The sequence below is a fragment of the Rhinolophus hipposideros genome (genome assembly GCF_964194185.1).
Source record: "Rhinolophus hipposideros genome assembly, chromosome: 18".
NCBI lineage: Eukaryota > Metazoa > Chordata > Mammalia > Chiroptera > Rhinolophidae > Rhinolophus > Rhinolophus hipposideros.
This window is the reverse complement of record NC_138064.1, coordinates 37,814,269-37,828,092: the sequence shown is the minus strand read 5'-3', so window position 1 is coordinate 37,828,092 and position 13,824 is coordinate 37,814,269. Positions and strand designations below refer to the sequence as shown.

The window sequence follows — 13,824 nt, the reverse complement described above, 5'->3', positions numbered from 1 at the left end:
CAGAAAGTCCTATATCTATCACTGTCATCTAGGATTGATTAAATGGGCAAGTCATTTGCTGACTTTGTGGAGGTGAATATTAATGTTTAAAGATTTAACTTAAATTTTAATTTTAATATTCAGGTTTTCTTTACATGCTTTGTAAAACTGATAAACTGTATCTGTCCAAGCCTTAAAAGTCCTCTTAACTCATGGTAATCAGTCTCAATCATGTGGTAATCAGTCTCAATCATTTACTGAAAGCTGCTTTTTGCCGTCATCTACCACTGTGTTTACTCTGTTCCCTATGCAATTATAACTCTTGGTGGTTATTCATTTAGATGATTGTTGCAATACCTTAGCCTCCTACTCCTGTTGTCCTCCACACTTCACTTATCATTCCTGTTAACACTCTTGCTATTGCCTATTAACTGTGGAGTCTATTTGTGATCTACTTCAGACTTTGTTTTCCTACCACTACTTCCTGTGTTTCCAGCTCCCTCTAATACTTTTGAACTCCTGTGATCCTTTGTCCCACTGGGATTCATTGATCTTACCATTTTTTTCTTTGTTCCTTCTCCACTGTGTCCTGTTTTCTCCTTACCCAGTTTCAGTTTCATGGTTACTGTCAAGTCCTTTTTTCCTTCCCTCACTTCTATGTTCTTTGATGAAACCACAACCCTAGTTAAATCTGCCTGTCTATTTATGTCTATACCTGATCGGAGAAAAACAGCACAAGCAGGCTGACTGGTCTCACTTTAAATTGATGACCATTAACTTGAAGTGGGTTCATGATGTTGCCTGCCAGTCACACCATACCTCTCTTGAAGTGTTCTTTTTCCCACTTTGAAACGACAGTTTCATACATCCCAAAACGTCCAATACATCCTCCACCATTTTTACTCTCAACTGATAACCTTGCTTCCTTCTTTACTGAGAAAGTTGAAGTAGCCAGAAAATAATTTCTGTAAGTTTTCACTATCACAAATACACACCCACATGTATCTATATCTATGTATTGTATCTTTTTCCTAACTAAGGTCCTCCCTTTGATTTATTACATCCCACCCCTTTTGCCTATTCAGGGACATTGTTTCACAGTTCTTTCCTTTCTCTTCTGAATCGTTTGTCCATCTCTAGATTATGGGCATCTAAATTATTCTCATTAGCATTACAAACAAACTGAAATTTATTCTTTAGAATAAAAAAGTCCCATTAGCCCACTTTTGTCTCCCATACAATTTTTCTTTTTCCCTTAAGAGCAGAATACCATGAAAGAATTGCCTATACTTGTCTTCATTTCTTCCTCTTCCATTGTTCCTTAAATCCTCTTCAGTCCGCCTTTCACCTATAATATCACCAAAACTTCTTCCCAGATCTCCAGGGACCGTCTTGTTACTAAATACAGTGGTGATTTTTTTTTTTTTCAGTCTTTGTCTTATTTGACCAAGCTACACTTTTGACAATATTTATCACTCCCTGCTTCCTGAAACATTTTGTCACTTGCCTTGCAGGGAACACATTCCTCTAGTTTTCTTCTACTTTTGTGTCCATTCTTTACCAGTCACTTATGCTGACTTGTTCATATCTCCCCAATCTCTAAAAGATGTGGAGTGCCCTAGGACTGAGTTCTTAGACTACTTCTGTTTTCTGTTTTTACTTCGTCCTTAGAATTCATGATTCTAAATCCTGCCTCTGATGACGACTCCCAGCCTCTTGACTCTGGCTGTTTAGTAGGTATCTCAAACTAATATGTTTAAAACTGAGTTCTTGAAATTTCCTAAATTCTTACATTTACTTCTTCTACAATGTTCCCCATCTCATTAATGGCAAGTATATTTTTTTCAGTAGCTAAGATTAGAAAAAAGAGCATAAAATAGGGGCGACTGGTTAACTCGGTTAGAGCGTGTGCTCTTAACAACAAGGTTGCCGGTTCGATTCACACATGGGATGGTGGGCTGCGCCCCCTGCAACTAATTGAAAATGGCGACTGGACTTGGAGCTGAGCGGTGCCCTCCACAACTAGATTGAAGGACGACGACTTGACTTGGAGTTGATGGGTCCTGGAAAAAAAACAAGACACTGTTAACCCAATAAAATTATAAAAACAAAACAAACAAAAGCATAAAACAGTATAACACTTGACTTTTCCATTTCTTTCATATTTGGTTTATCTGCAAATTTTATTGGCTCTACTATCAAAATATATCCACTATTCGAACTACTTCTCATCAGCTTCACTTGCCTTCATTCAGATCCAAGCCACTGACCTCTTATCATGATTATTGAATAGGCTTCTTAAATCGTCTTACTCCAGCGCTTGCTGCCCTTCAGGCTGTTTTCCCTATCACAGACAGAGTGATCCTGTTAAAATAAAAGTCAAATTATATCACTACTCTAAATAAATCTTCCAATGGTTTCCTGTCAGAGTTAAAGCCAAAGTCTTTACAGTGGCCTACAAGTCCCCACACAGTATCTTACTGTTTTTGTTCAGTCTACTTCAACCATACTGCCCTCCTCGCTATTCCTAGGAAAATCCAGGCATGCCCCCATCTCACAGCCTGTGCACTTGGCTTTCCTTCTGCCTGAAGTGCTCTTCCTCACTTTGACCCAAGTCTTGGTTACTTTTCCTGGCTTCCTATCGAAAATTTCAAATATGCTCTCCTACTCCCAATAATACATTCCCTTTCCACTTTATTTGTTCTCCTTATTACTTATCACCATCCAACATAACATTGTGTTCATTTTATGTCTAACCCACTAGGATATAAGTGCCAAATAGACAGGATTTTTGATTTTTTTGCTCACTTCTGTCTCTACATTACCCAAAGCAATTCCTGGTATGTATTTGGTGCACAATAAATGTTTGTTAAGCATGTGTGTTTTAGTATATGATGAATGGTGTGTGTGTGTGTGCACACGCATGCACACACCAAGAATGTGTTAGGAAATTAGATGGTCACATTTTTTTCCATAGGTATTTTTTTGTTTGTTTTTTTGTTTTTTAAATCGGTAGAACCTGCCATTATTATTCTGGAGTTGAATTGTTCTTTTTCTTGAAGTTTCAGAAAATGACCAGAGCTTTGAGGTGACCATGACTGCAACCACAGAAGTGGCAGATGATGAGATTACTGAGGGAACTGTGACACAGATCCAGGTATAGTAAGTCTTTTTTACTGGCTGCAAGAGGCTACCTTTACACCTTAAGTGCTAAAATGGCACGAACATCTTTTGTCTGACAAACTAGCAACCACAAAATGGAGACTATACTACTTCATTCAGGTTTCTGAGTGCCCACATATGTGAGTCTCAGAATTGTAAGCAAAGACAGAGTTTTAAAATACATTTTCTATAGAGTGACTCACATTGTTGAAACAGATGATGAGTGTGCATTCTTTATCTTTATGGAGTGATCTCACCTGGACTGTTAAATAACTTTAAATGTTATGTTACCAGTTACGTAAGATACTGATTGAGATACAAAGCTTTTTGAGATAATTTTACCCAGGAGGTACCTGTAAGTGACTGATTTAGAAAGGCTACGTGTGTTCTCTCTTCTATGTGACTGGAAGCCAGTCATTTCAAATAGGTTTTAGTTATAATGGTTGTAGTTACGGTAGTTCCTTTTGGTGCCTGTAGGACCACATACGTTTTACCATGTGTTTAGAGGTAGCATAATAATCACCCTTACTATTTTCCTCTTATGTGAACTTCTTTCATTGTCTCATAAGTTATTTCTGCCCAAAGTAATCAGAATTCTTTGCTCTCTAACCTGAAGATTAAATCTATTTTATTTATAAATTTATCTCTGGCTAATTGTGGCTTTCTTTTCAGTAGCTTGTCCTTCTACTTCATCTCTTCATTTAACAAAATATTTTTAAAGTAGACAATAGACATTGTCCCCTTATTTTTCTTATGTGAAGCATCACAATGACCCATATTCAGTGAAGTATAATAGTTATAAGTTGATGTATAACATCAAGGACTAAGGACATCTCAGGTGGGTGCACTGTGAACCTTTTACAATAGGGAGCTTCAAAGTGGTTCCAGAATGACAGAATTTTTAGAGGAGTAAGTCTGTGATATCTTCCGATAGCTTTGAGACAGCTCCAAATCCTCATGCTCTGTCCTGGATATCAGTGGGTAATTTGGACAGGAGTTTTTTCTAAGCCCTCTGAAACAATAAAGGACATCCTTCTTTCAAAATGGGGCCTGTCAAACTTACTTCAGATTTAAATACTATGTAGTCTCATTTCCATTCCTTTTGCAGCACAGTAAAAATAACTGTATACATATATATGATTTGGTTTACAACCTAGTTGTAACATTGAGCAGTGGCAAAGTTAGTTAGAGAAATCCTGGGCTTCTTTTGTTTGGGTTATTTCCAAGGAGTTAATGAGTTAATAATTTAATACTAGCCTCTTGGTTTGTTACCATTTTAATAAATGAAAAAACTTTTAATAATTTCTAATATATGTTTAATAAGATTAACATTAGGTTGTGAATGAAAGCATAGTTAAAAGTTCACAAATAGTCTGCTTTGCAGCGTCCTTTTGTTTCAAACCAGTTGTAGCTATTTCATGTAGTTTATTAGTTTATGTACTGTGTCTCATTCCAGTGATGAGACTAGCTTAAAAAACAATTAAACACTAAAATATTTATAAATATATATAGTACCTTGTGGTTGTAAGAGGTATTCATTGGGTGAAATACTTATTTTTAGATTTCTAAACCTGCATATATAATAAACATGAAACCCTACAATTAACTCACAAAGGCTACATTTAAAAAGCAACAGCATACTATATAAAGACTGAGTAATTTTCAAAGATTTATGAAAAGAATAGTGGGAAATACCAGTAAAATACTGTAAAACTTACTAATACCTATATACTAAGTATAAGTATAGATACCGTTTAAGGTACCTGAGTCTCTTGCTATACTCATTTAACTCATTTGTTATTGACAGTGTTGAATATTACTGTTCAAATTTAATAATCATTTGCTTCATTAGGTGGCTGTTTACATGTTCAACATTATATGTCTTAAGTAATGATTATAACTCTCCCTCAGGAAAATGTAAACCATAAGGCATTAAGTATTTGTCCAAAGATGGAAATTAATCATCATAACAGGTTTATTTATTCCTGAAGTTCACAGAGTGGCCTTTGCTGTATATTTTGACTCACTTTGGGAAATGATGATTTAACCTTTTAACCAGCTGATTAATTTAAGAGAAGATCATCTCAGGAGATCATTTTCTACATACATAACATTTCTTAAAAGTGGATATTATATGTACTAAAGTCTTTTGATAGCTCTCTCAATCACTCTTGATGAATAGTTCCTGTGTCAAAAGTGATAGAATTGTGATCCTTAGAATATAAATAAGAGTCCTTCGACATTATTTATCTAGTTTGTCTGAATTCTCAGCTTTGTAAAGCCCTCTTGATCTTTAAAAGAAAAAAATCTAAGATGTACAACACAATATATGGTTATAAAACTTCATACTTGTTCAGTGATTCCTAGCTTTTTGCCCATGGATTTAAAAAAAAAAAAAACGCTTTTATTCATAGAATATATTCATTACCACCAAATATAAAAATAAAGAGATGTGGTTTTTCCTCTCCTTGTGCTTTGGTTGTTTAATGACAGCTTCTCTCTCTTTCCAACTGTGACGGGTTTCATTTCCTCTTGAAATTAGAAATTCATTTTTTGCTTATTCAAGAAACAGTTAGACTTACCTCGAGCCAGTGACATAGCTTAGTAGTTGATCCATTCCAGAGCGCGATCACTAAGCATTTGACTCTCCCTGTATCTTGGCCTGCCTCTGATGGGCTGGCTCAGAGCTGATACGGTAGCACTGCTGCCAAATCTTCCTCACTTACACTATAGCTCTCTTTAGCCCAAGTCCAACTCTTAAAAGCAACTTTGTTCCTGCAGAATTCGCAAGATCAGGTATGTCTGTAATTGGAAATGTACCCAGTGATAGTTGCATAAATATACTGAAATACACTGAATTGTATACTTTAAAGGGTGAATTTTATGGTGTGTGAATTATGTCTCAATAAAGCTTATTTTTTAACTGCATATTTCTTAACAAAGATTAGTTTAGTTACAATAATAAGTAGTAGTAGTACCATATAGTTCTTTGAAAAGAAAGTACATTAATAAGGGTAAGAATCAGCTCTAGTGGTTGGCTAAAACAAAGTTGTCAGTAAACAGTAAGCAGACCATGATTTTGGAATAATGTCCTTTGGCTTAGCCTGTTAATCCTTTAAATTTAACACGAGATTACATGACCATATATTTAGGCAGCGAAGTACCTGTGAGGACATTAACAATTATAACACTTAACCCCAGCATTTCCATTCTATTGTATGTATAAGTTCATTTTTCATATATAGATATACAGATGACTCTGGATATCCTATAGTGATTTAAATACTTACTGGAATCTTAGTCAATATTCTATAAAATTCAAGCCACTAGTACTAGTACAGAGTTACTTGCTTAAATGAAGATCATATTTTATTAATGAAGATAATTTTGTATTCATACTGCTGTAATAAAAACAGCAAGAAAATATTTGTCTTCCAATAAATTAAATATGTTTTTACTATATATACAACAAATGAAACCCATTTTACCATATTAGAATTTTATAATGCTTAGCATTACAAAGAGAGATGGATCAGGTTGAGTATTAAATCAAGCTGCTACTTTTTTTTTACTTTTGACTTTTTCAAGATTCTACAGAATGAGCAACTAGATGACATATCTCCCTTGGGTAATGAGGAGGTTTCCGCAGTTAGCCAAGCCTGGTTTACAACTAAAGAAGATAAGGATTCTTTGACTAACAAAGGTAAGATATACTGTGAATTTTAGTATCCAGTGGAAAAAATGGAGGTAAAAATAGCTTGTAGTCATTAGGAATTTGTTTTGGACCTTCATGATTGTGATTAAGTAGTTACAGTTATTGAGCTTCTCTTATTGCATTGAATTTGGCTCTGAATGACTCTGAATGAGACCATGAAAGCAACATTTGTTTTTCTTTTTCCTTCCATGGTATAAGATTTTTATTTCAATTTGATTTACATTCCAATGGAAATTATAAAATGTATTCACTTCTTAATTTTAAAAAATGTAGCTTAAAATTTTAATGATCTGCAAACATAAGTTTGCAGGATAATAGGATAGCACTGAGACTTGAGAAAACAAACATTGTAGAGCTTCTCCAGCTCCGGAACAGGAACCTTTCTGTGCTTTCTCATAGTGGCGAACAGCAACCACATCACCAAAAGTAAGAATCAGAACCATTTTGCCATCCTTAATTTCTCTTACAAAATTTGTTTCTTTGCCATCCCGTTTCTGTACATAAATGAGTTTGTCTCCATCTAGGCTGATGACAGACTTACAGTTTCTGTCATCTGCAGTAGTTTCATCAAACTCTTCTCCCAGATGGAAACTAATCTCCGTGTTCTTGAATGTGCTTGAGTCCTGATTGCCACTTTGTCCCCCTCCTGACTAATGATCACTGTTGGGTTAGTCACATTTCCCACCTGTCTAGTGGCAAAGCCAACACCTAGAGCCTTCATGTATTCATCAAAGGTCTGACTGTCCGTCAGCTTCCAGGTAGCACAGAAAGCTTCCACCATCCTTGCCCTTTTCCGTCAGCTTCCAAAACAAATAAAATAGACAGGAGCGAGGACCTTTGGATCCGATTGCCACTGCAATTCAGAAGACCCCTTTGCACCTCATAGTAGCTCCTGCCTTCTAACATTTGTTTTTCAATAATTGATCATTTTTCTGATATGAAGTAGATTTTGTCCTGTTGACTTTTGAACAACTGTACAATGGTAGTATTTAAAAGACAGTATAGTTACTGTTTGCGGGAGTAGGAAGTCAAGCCTTTTCAAAGATCTACTTACTTGGGTCTGATAAGTGGCTTAGAGACTTACTGTCACATAGTGTTCATAAGGATTGCTAGGAAGCTGCTACAAGAAAGTGGGGGGTTGTGTATCTGCCACTGTGAAGTAATGAAAGGAAGCAAAAGTAAGTAAATTGATTGTTTTTAACCACTGTAGAATAAATACTCATTTAGAATATATTGTTCACTTGGTATCCAGTGAATTATGTTTACCTTGCCCTAGAATACTTTGTACATGTTTTGCCCATAAAATTGGGTATTTTTCATTGGAGAAATTTTTCAGCAGGATTGAGCTTTTCTAATACTTAGAAGTCATTTTAGCACTTAATTCTATACTGCTGAAAGAATAAGAGAGGTATCTATTTAGTATTTCATGCCTTTCAAGGAATAACATTTTCTATAACATTATTTGTTTTCTTTTAAAGGACATAAATGGAAGCAGGGGATGTGGTCCAAGGAAGAAATTGATATTTTGATGAACAATATTGAACGCTATCTTAAGGTATGCTATGGCATTTTTTTGGTTTCACTAATTTGTTCACTGCCAATTGCAAAAATATCAAAGCAGCATATTATATGTACTTAGGAGCATTTCAGTAATTTTTGTAATGGATGACTGGCTAATGTTGCAACTGAATAATTTTAAGGTATATGATTATAGTATATTTTTAAACAAATCTGAATTCTCAGTTTGAAATAGCTTTATTGCTTCAGTTAACACCCTGAAGTTTAGACAAAAATCTTAATAGCCTCTCAGAATCTTAAAGTCCTGTCTTTTAAAGCAGCCTATAAATTAAAGTTTAAGTTTATATTGTTTAAAGTGTAAAATATGCATCTTCTTTGAATGCATTTATGACATCATACTAGTCCTCTTTTTGAAAAAAATTCAGTTCATATTCAGGCTCATTTTCTGGTAGTTTGGTAATCCTCTTTGTTAAAATGTCTGTTGAACACAATATTTTTGAGGCACTGGAGATATGAATTGCCTTGACACATAGTGTTTGATTTTGAAAAGCCAACAGTCCACTTGGCAATGCTGAAAACAGGTGAAGAATGATACAAGGTTTTGTACTATGTGAGTGAGACATGTAAATTCTGCATGAGATCAAAAGAGGAAGAGTCTATTATTAGGCTTAGGATAGTTATGGAAAATATTTGGAAGAGCAAGAAATTAAGCTGAGTCTTTAAAAAAGGGGTAGAACTTAGGCTAAAATAGGGCTGGAGGTAACCACATGAATAAATGCTGAGCACCAAAAAATCAGAGATCAAACCCAGACCACATTAGGTCCTTTAACTTTAACCAAAATAAGTAGCCTCTGGAAATGGGGCTTTGAAGTCAAGACCCAAGAATTAGAACTCTGGTCCTATAGGAAATGAGAAAGACTGCTACCTTAGTGAAATGAGAGATCAGGGTAGATCCATGCTCTTCTCATGGAAGTCTTCCAGAGACTGTTGGCCATCCCCAAAATAGAGTTAGATTCAAATAGAACATGTTTGAAATGTAAACCATTAGCATTCTTTAAGAGTGGGAATTATACAGTATTTATTTATTTAACCATTCTCCTATTGTTTGATACTTAGATGGTTTATAGTTTTTCATTATTATAAATACATAGCTGACTAGAATCCCCACATTCTGAAGCTTAATTTTAAGCTGCATCCTTCCCAAGCTAAGCTTTGTAAATTATAAAGAGTTAAAAACTTTAATTCTTTCTTAATGAATAAAGATCCTTCCCATCAAGCTAATTGTTTCAAAAGCAAAAAATACAGTGGCCATTGAAAAGGTATTCATAAGTTTTAAAGTTGGCCGCTAGTCACATGCACTGTAGTTAAAACTGCAAAAAGGCATGGGTTTAGTTAAGGCAGTAACAAGTGGTAACACTGAACTTTGGGAATTAAGCACCTGATTTCTTTTCTAAGGGATTGGAGATGATCTCCAAGGGAAGGACCATGACTAAAATTTGAGACTTTAGATGACCATTTCAGTTGACCAGGTGAGAGTCGTAAAGACCTGAAACTGGTGGAAATAGAATTGGCAGATAAGCAGTCATCTCTAAGGAAGCCTGGTTACTGGATGCTGGGGGAGAAGGAAAATGAGGAGTTGGAATCACTAAAGAGCTTTAGTTTGGGGTGATTGGGAGAATGATGATAAGATTGGCAGAAACAGGAAATGTCCAAAAAAGAATGTACTGATCATGGGAAAAGGTAATTTATTTGGTTTTGATTTTTGACCATGGATTTTATTATGTGGTTCTCTAAGAACATTGTAGAGCCATTTTTAAACCAATTAGATGTCATATGTTCCATATTTGGGATAAAAGAATAAATGAAAGTAACTGCCACAAGCAAAAACCAAAAATAGTGGAAGAATCTTTTCGTCTCACTATGTGGTCATCCTGCAACACAGTGCCTCGCATATACGTAGGTGCTCAGTAAACATTTAAGTTTAATCATTTACAAAATTGAAACTACAGAAACAAAATTTTAGGAAATATTCTAAAGTTTAGAAACTTTTTGATGTTGTTACAGATTTTAAATATGCAAAAGAGTGTATAAAATGCATATCAGTGTAATTTTACCTGTTTTTGAAATTTATGTAGGTAATCATTCTCTAGATATTATGCAATTTTTGTTAGATATTATGATTTTGGAATCAATGTCCTGTTGATTTGTTTAGCTGTTATTTCATTGTGCAAATGTACATAACTGTAAGTTACCCATTTCATAGTTAATGGTCATTTGGTTCTTCTTGGTTTTTACTGTTTATTTGTGCAAATCTGGTGGGTATGAATGGTATTTTATTGTGTTTTTAATTTGTAGTTCTCTGACTACATATTTTTATGTGCTTATTGGACATTTGTGTTTCCTTTTTGAAGTTCCTATTTGTGTCTTTCACCAATGTTTCTATGTGGTTTTTCTTTTTATAGATGCTTGATATTTATTCTTTTTATTCATGCTTGATATTAATGGTTTTTTGGTCATGTTAGAGATATCTTGTCCCAATTTAGTGGTGTGTCTTTTCCTTCTCTCTAGGTGTCACATGATGAAAAAAGATTTTTAATTTCAATGCCAAAATTGTCGTGTTTTTACTTTTATATTTTGCATGCTTGTTTAAGAATTCCTCCCCTGCCTCAAGGACATGAAGATATTCTTAAATATTATTTTATAAAAGTTACAGAGTTTTGCCTTTTACTCTCATTTTTTCCTATTGGTTGTGAGATGGGGGTTCAATGTTTTGTTGTTGTTTTTGTATGGCTGACAATTGTCCCAGCATCATTATGGAATATTAGTTTGTTCCCAATCTCCATTGTTCATTCTGTCCTAGATCAAGTTTCCATAGATTTGTTTCTAGGTTTTCTAATTTGTTCCCAAGTTCTGTTTGTTGATACCTGTACCAAAACACCACTATGTTCAGAAGTCCCAATATCTGATGAGACAAGTCTCTTCATTAATGTTCTTGGCCCTTTGCTTTTCTGCTGTAAATTTAGAATCAGCTTGCATAGAATGGAAAACTCTTGGAACTTTTATTGGGACTGCATTGAACCTGTACATCAGTTTGAGGGGAATTAACATCTTTACAATATTCTGTCTTCCTATTGTAGAATGTTGTATAGCTCTCCATTTAGTTAGTTCCTCTTTAATGTCTTTCGATAGTTTTATATTTTCCTCTCCATAAAGGACTTACATAACTTGCCTGAGATTTAGTCCTAATGCTTTTAATTTTGATGCTGTTGCAAATGAGAACTTTTAAAGATTTTCATGAGCTTTGTATAGAAATGCAAATGATTATTCATTTTGTAACCACTAGCCTTGCTAAATACTGTTTTAAATCAAATAATTTTTTCATAGATTTTGGGTTTTTATGTCTAACACTATCTATCTACAAATGATTCTTCTTTTCCAATCTTTATACTTATCATATCTTTTTCTTTTATCAGATTACCAGCAAATTCTAACTTGCTTAGGAATGTTATATATGTCATGTTATATACATATGTTATGTTATATGTTATATATATGTTGAGTTTTATGAATGCTCTTTCTACATTTACTGAGATTTTACATTCTTTCCCATAAATATACTCATGTGATTAATTACACTAATAAGTTTTCTGAAATTGAAACAAACTCGTATTCCTGGAATGAGCTCATTTTTTGTACTGATTATTATTCTTTTTATACATTGCTGGGTTCACTGCGCTAAAATATTTTAAAAATTTGGAGCATCTATGTTAATGAACTTGACCTGAAAATTTTCTGAAACTGTTCTTATTTACTTTCACTATTGGGGTATGCTAGACTAATAAAACAAATGAGGAAGTGTGCCCCCTCTTTTTTTCTTTGGAATAGTTTAAAATCAGAATTATGTTTTTCTTGATTGTTTGGTAAGATTTACCTATAAAGTCGTTTGGGCTGGGGGTTTTCATTATGGGAAAATTATTAATGATTACATTTTCTTGATGGTCTATGCTTATTAGATATTATATCTCTTCCTGAGTTAGTTTTGGTAAGTCAACTTTTTCTAGGAATTTATTCATTTTATGTAAGTTTACAAATATATTGCCATATATTTCATAATGTTTAATTGTCTAATCTCTGTAGCATCTCTACTTAGGCTCCATTTTTCATTTCTAATATTGGTTTGTCTTTTTTTTTTACTTTTTCCATAAGTTTATTATTTTGTATTTTATTAGTCTCAATGGATCTTTTCAAAGAACCAATTTTTAGCATTGCTTATCCTTTCTATTTTTTATTTCGTTCCTGATTCTTTTAATTTTGTTGAGATTTTCTTCCTTCTACTTTCAGATCTTAATTTTTTTATCATTTTAAAAGGAGTTGACAGAACTTGACTTTATTGAATTATATATAACTTATTTTTAGAACATAGAAGTATCACTATTATCTTGCAACATTTTGAAGTTTTGCTCATTAATGAATTAGCAATACATTATTTTTCGAAATGCCATTGACGATCTTTAACATAAAAAAACACAACTTTTAAAAAACATAATATATCTATAATGCATTTTATCAGAAATCCCTAAATCAAAGAAATGTAACCCATTTAGGCACGCGGAATAAAAGATGCTACAGAAATCATCTTTGAGATGTCAAAAGATGAAAGAAAAGACTTCTACAGGACTATAGCATGGGGTCTCAACCGGCCTTTGTTTGCAGTTTATAGAAGAGTGCTTCGCATGTATGATGACAGAAACCATGTGGGAAAGTATGAAAACTTGTAATGCTGCATGATTTCATGTAATTAGGGGAAATACTTAAGGAACTATTCTTTTTTTTTTAATAGTTATGATTAAAGCCTTAGTTGGATACAGCTATACTATGAATTACTGTTGGGTTATATTTCTCCAGATCCATGTCGTGAATATGGTGAAACCTCATTATAATAAGGCCTCTTTTAGAAGTTAGAATCTAAATCACTTTATATAGATTTCATTTAAGACTTAGCTGACTTAATTCATCAAAATCTGCTTTGTGGGAAAGTAACATAAAAACTGTAATAGTGGTTAAGAATTAAGAAGTGTGAAAAGTACTCTAACATTGGTAACATTTTCCCTATTCGTTTTTATAGTATAGCATTTTCTAGTTCAGTGACTTTAGAAATACAGAATAGAAAATAACTAAATTTCTTGATGCACAGTGCATGGATTTCTGTCATAGGTAACATGAGAAGGCATTATATTTTCAGTGCAACGATTATATGGTGTTATTGATACATTTTTAAGTTTCTCTTTGGAAATTTTAGATACTAAAATAGTATGGCTCACTAGATACCATTTTTAAGAAGAGCTTTGCATTGATTATATTGAATACCTGCCCACTGAAAAAAAAGAGCCTTTACATTAGAGTTAAACTATATCAGGTGTCCATGCATGGGTAGAGAGAATGGAGAGAAT

At 33.8% G+C, this 13,824-nt stretch overlaps 1 protein-coding gene and 1 pseudogene across 8 annotated transcripts in view; one reads left to right on the top strand and one right to left on the bottom strand.

Moving 5' to 3' along the window:
* The window catches only part of DMTF1 (cyclin D binding myb like transcription factor 1), a 45,259-nt gene that overhangs the window by 16,402 nt on the left and 15,033 nt on the right, over positions 1-13,824 (top strand). For all 7 annotated transcript variants that reach the window (XM_081079252.1, XM_081079250.1, XM_081079248.1 and 4 more), the window contains 4 exons: positions 3,042-3,136; positions 6,730-6,844; positions 8,335-8,411; positions 12,979-13,136. In XM_081079252.1, the coding sequence (XP_080935378.1) occupies positions 3,042-3,136; positions 6,730-6,844; positions 8,335-8,411; positions 12,979-13,136 (445 nt within the window). The remainder of the gene's footprint in view (positions 1-3,041; positions 3,137-6,729; positions 6,845-8,334; positions 8,412-12,978; positions 13,137-13,824) is intronic.
* Positions 7,139-7,637, bottom strand: LOC308510234 (fatty acid-binding protein, brain-like; annotated as a pseudogene). The gene is made up of 2 exons: positions 7,203-7,637; positions 7,139-7,146 (listed from the first exon to the last, which is right to left on the bottom strand). The product of its transcript is annotated as a fatty acid-binding protein, brain-like (transcript).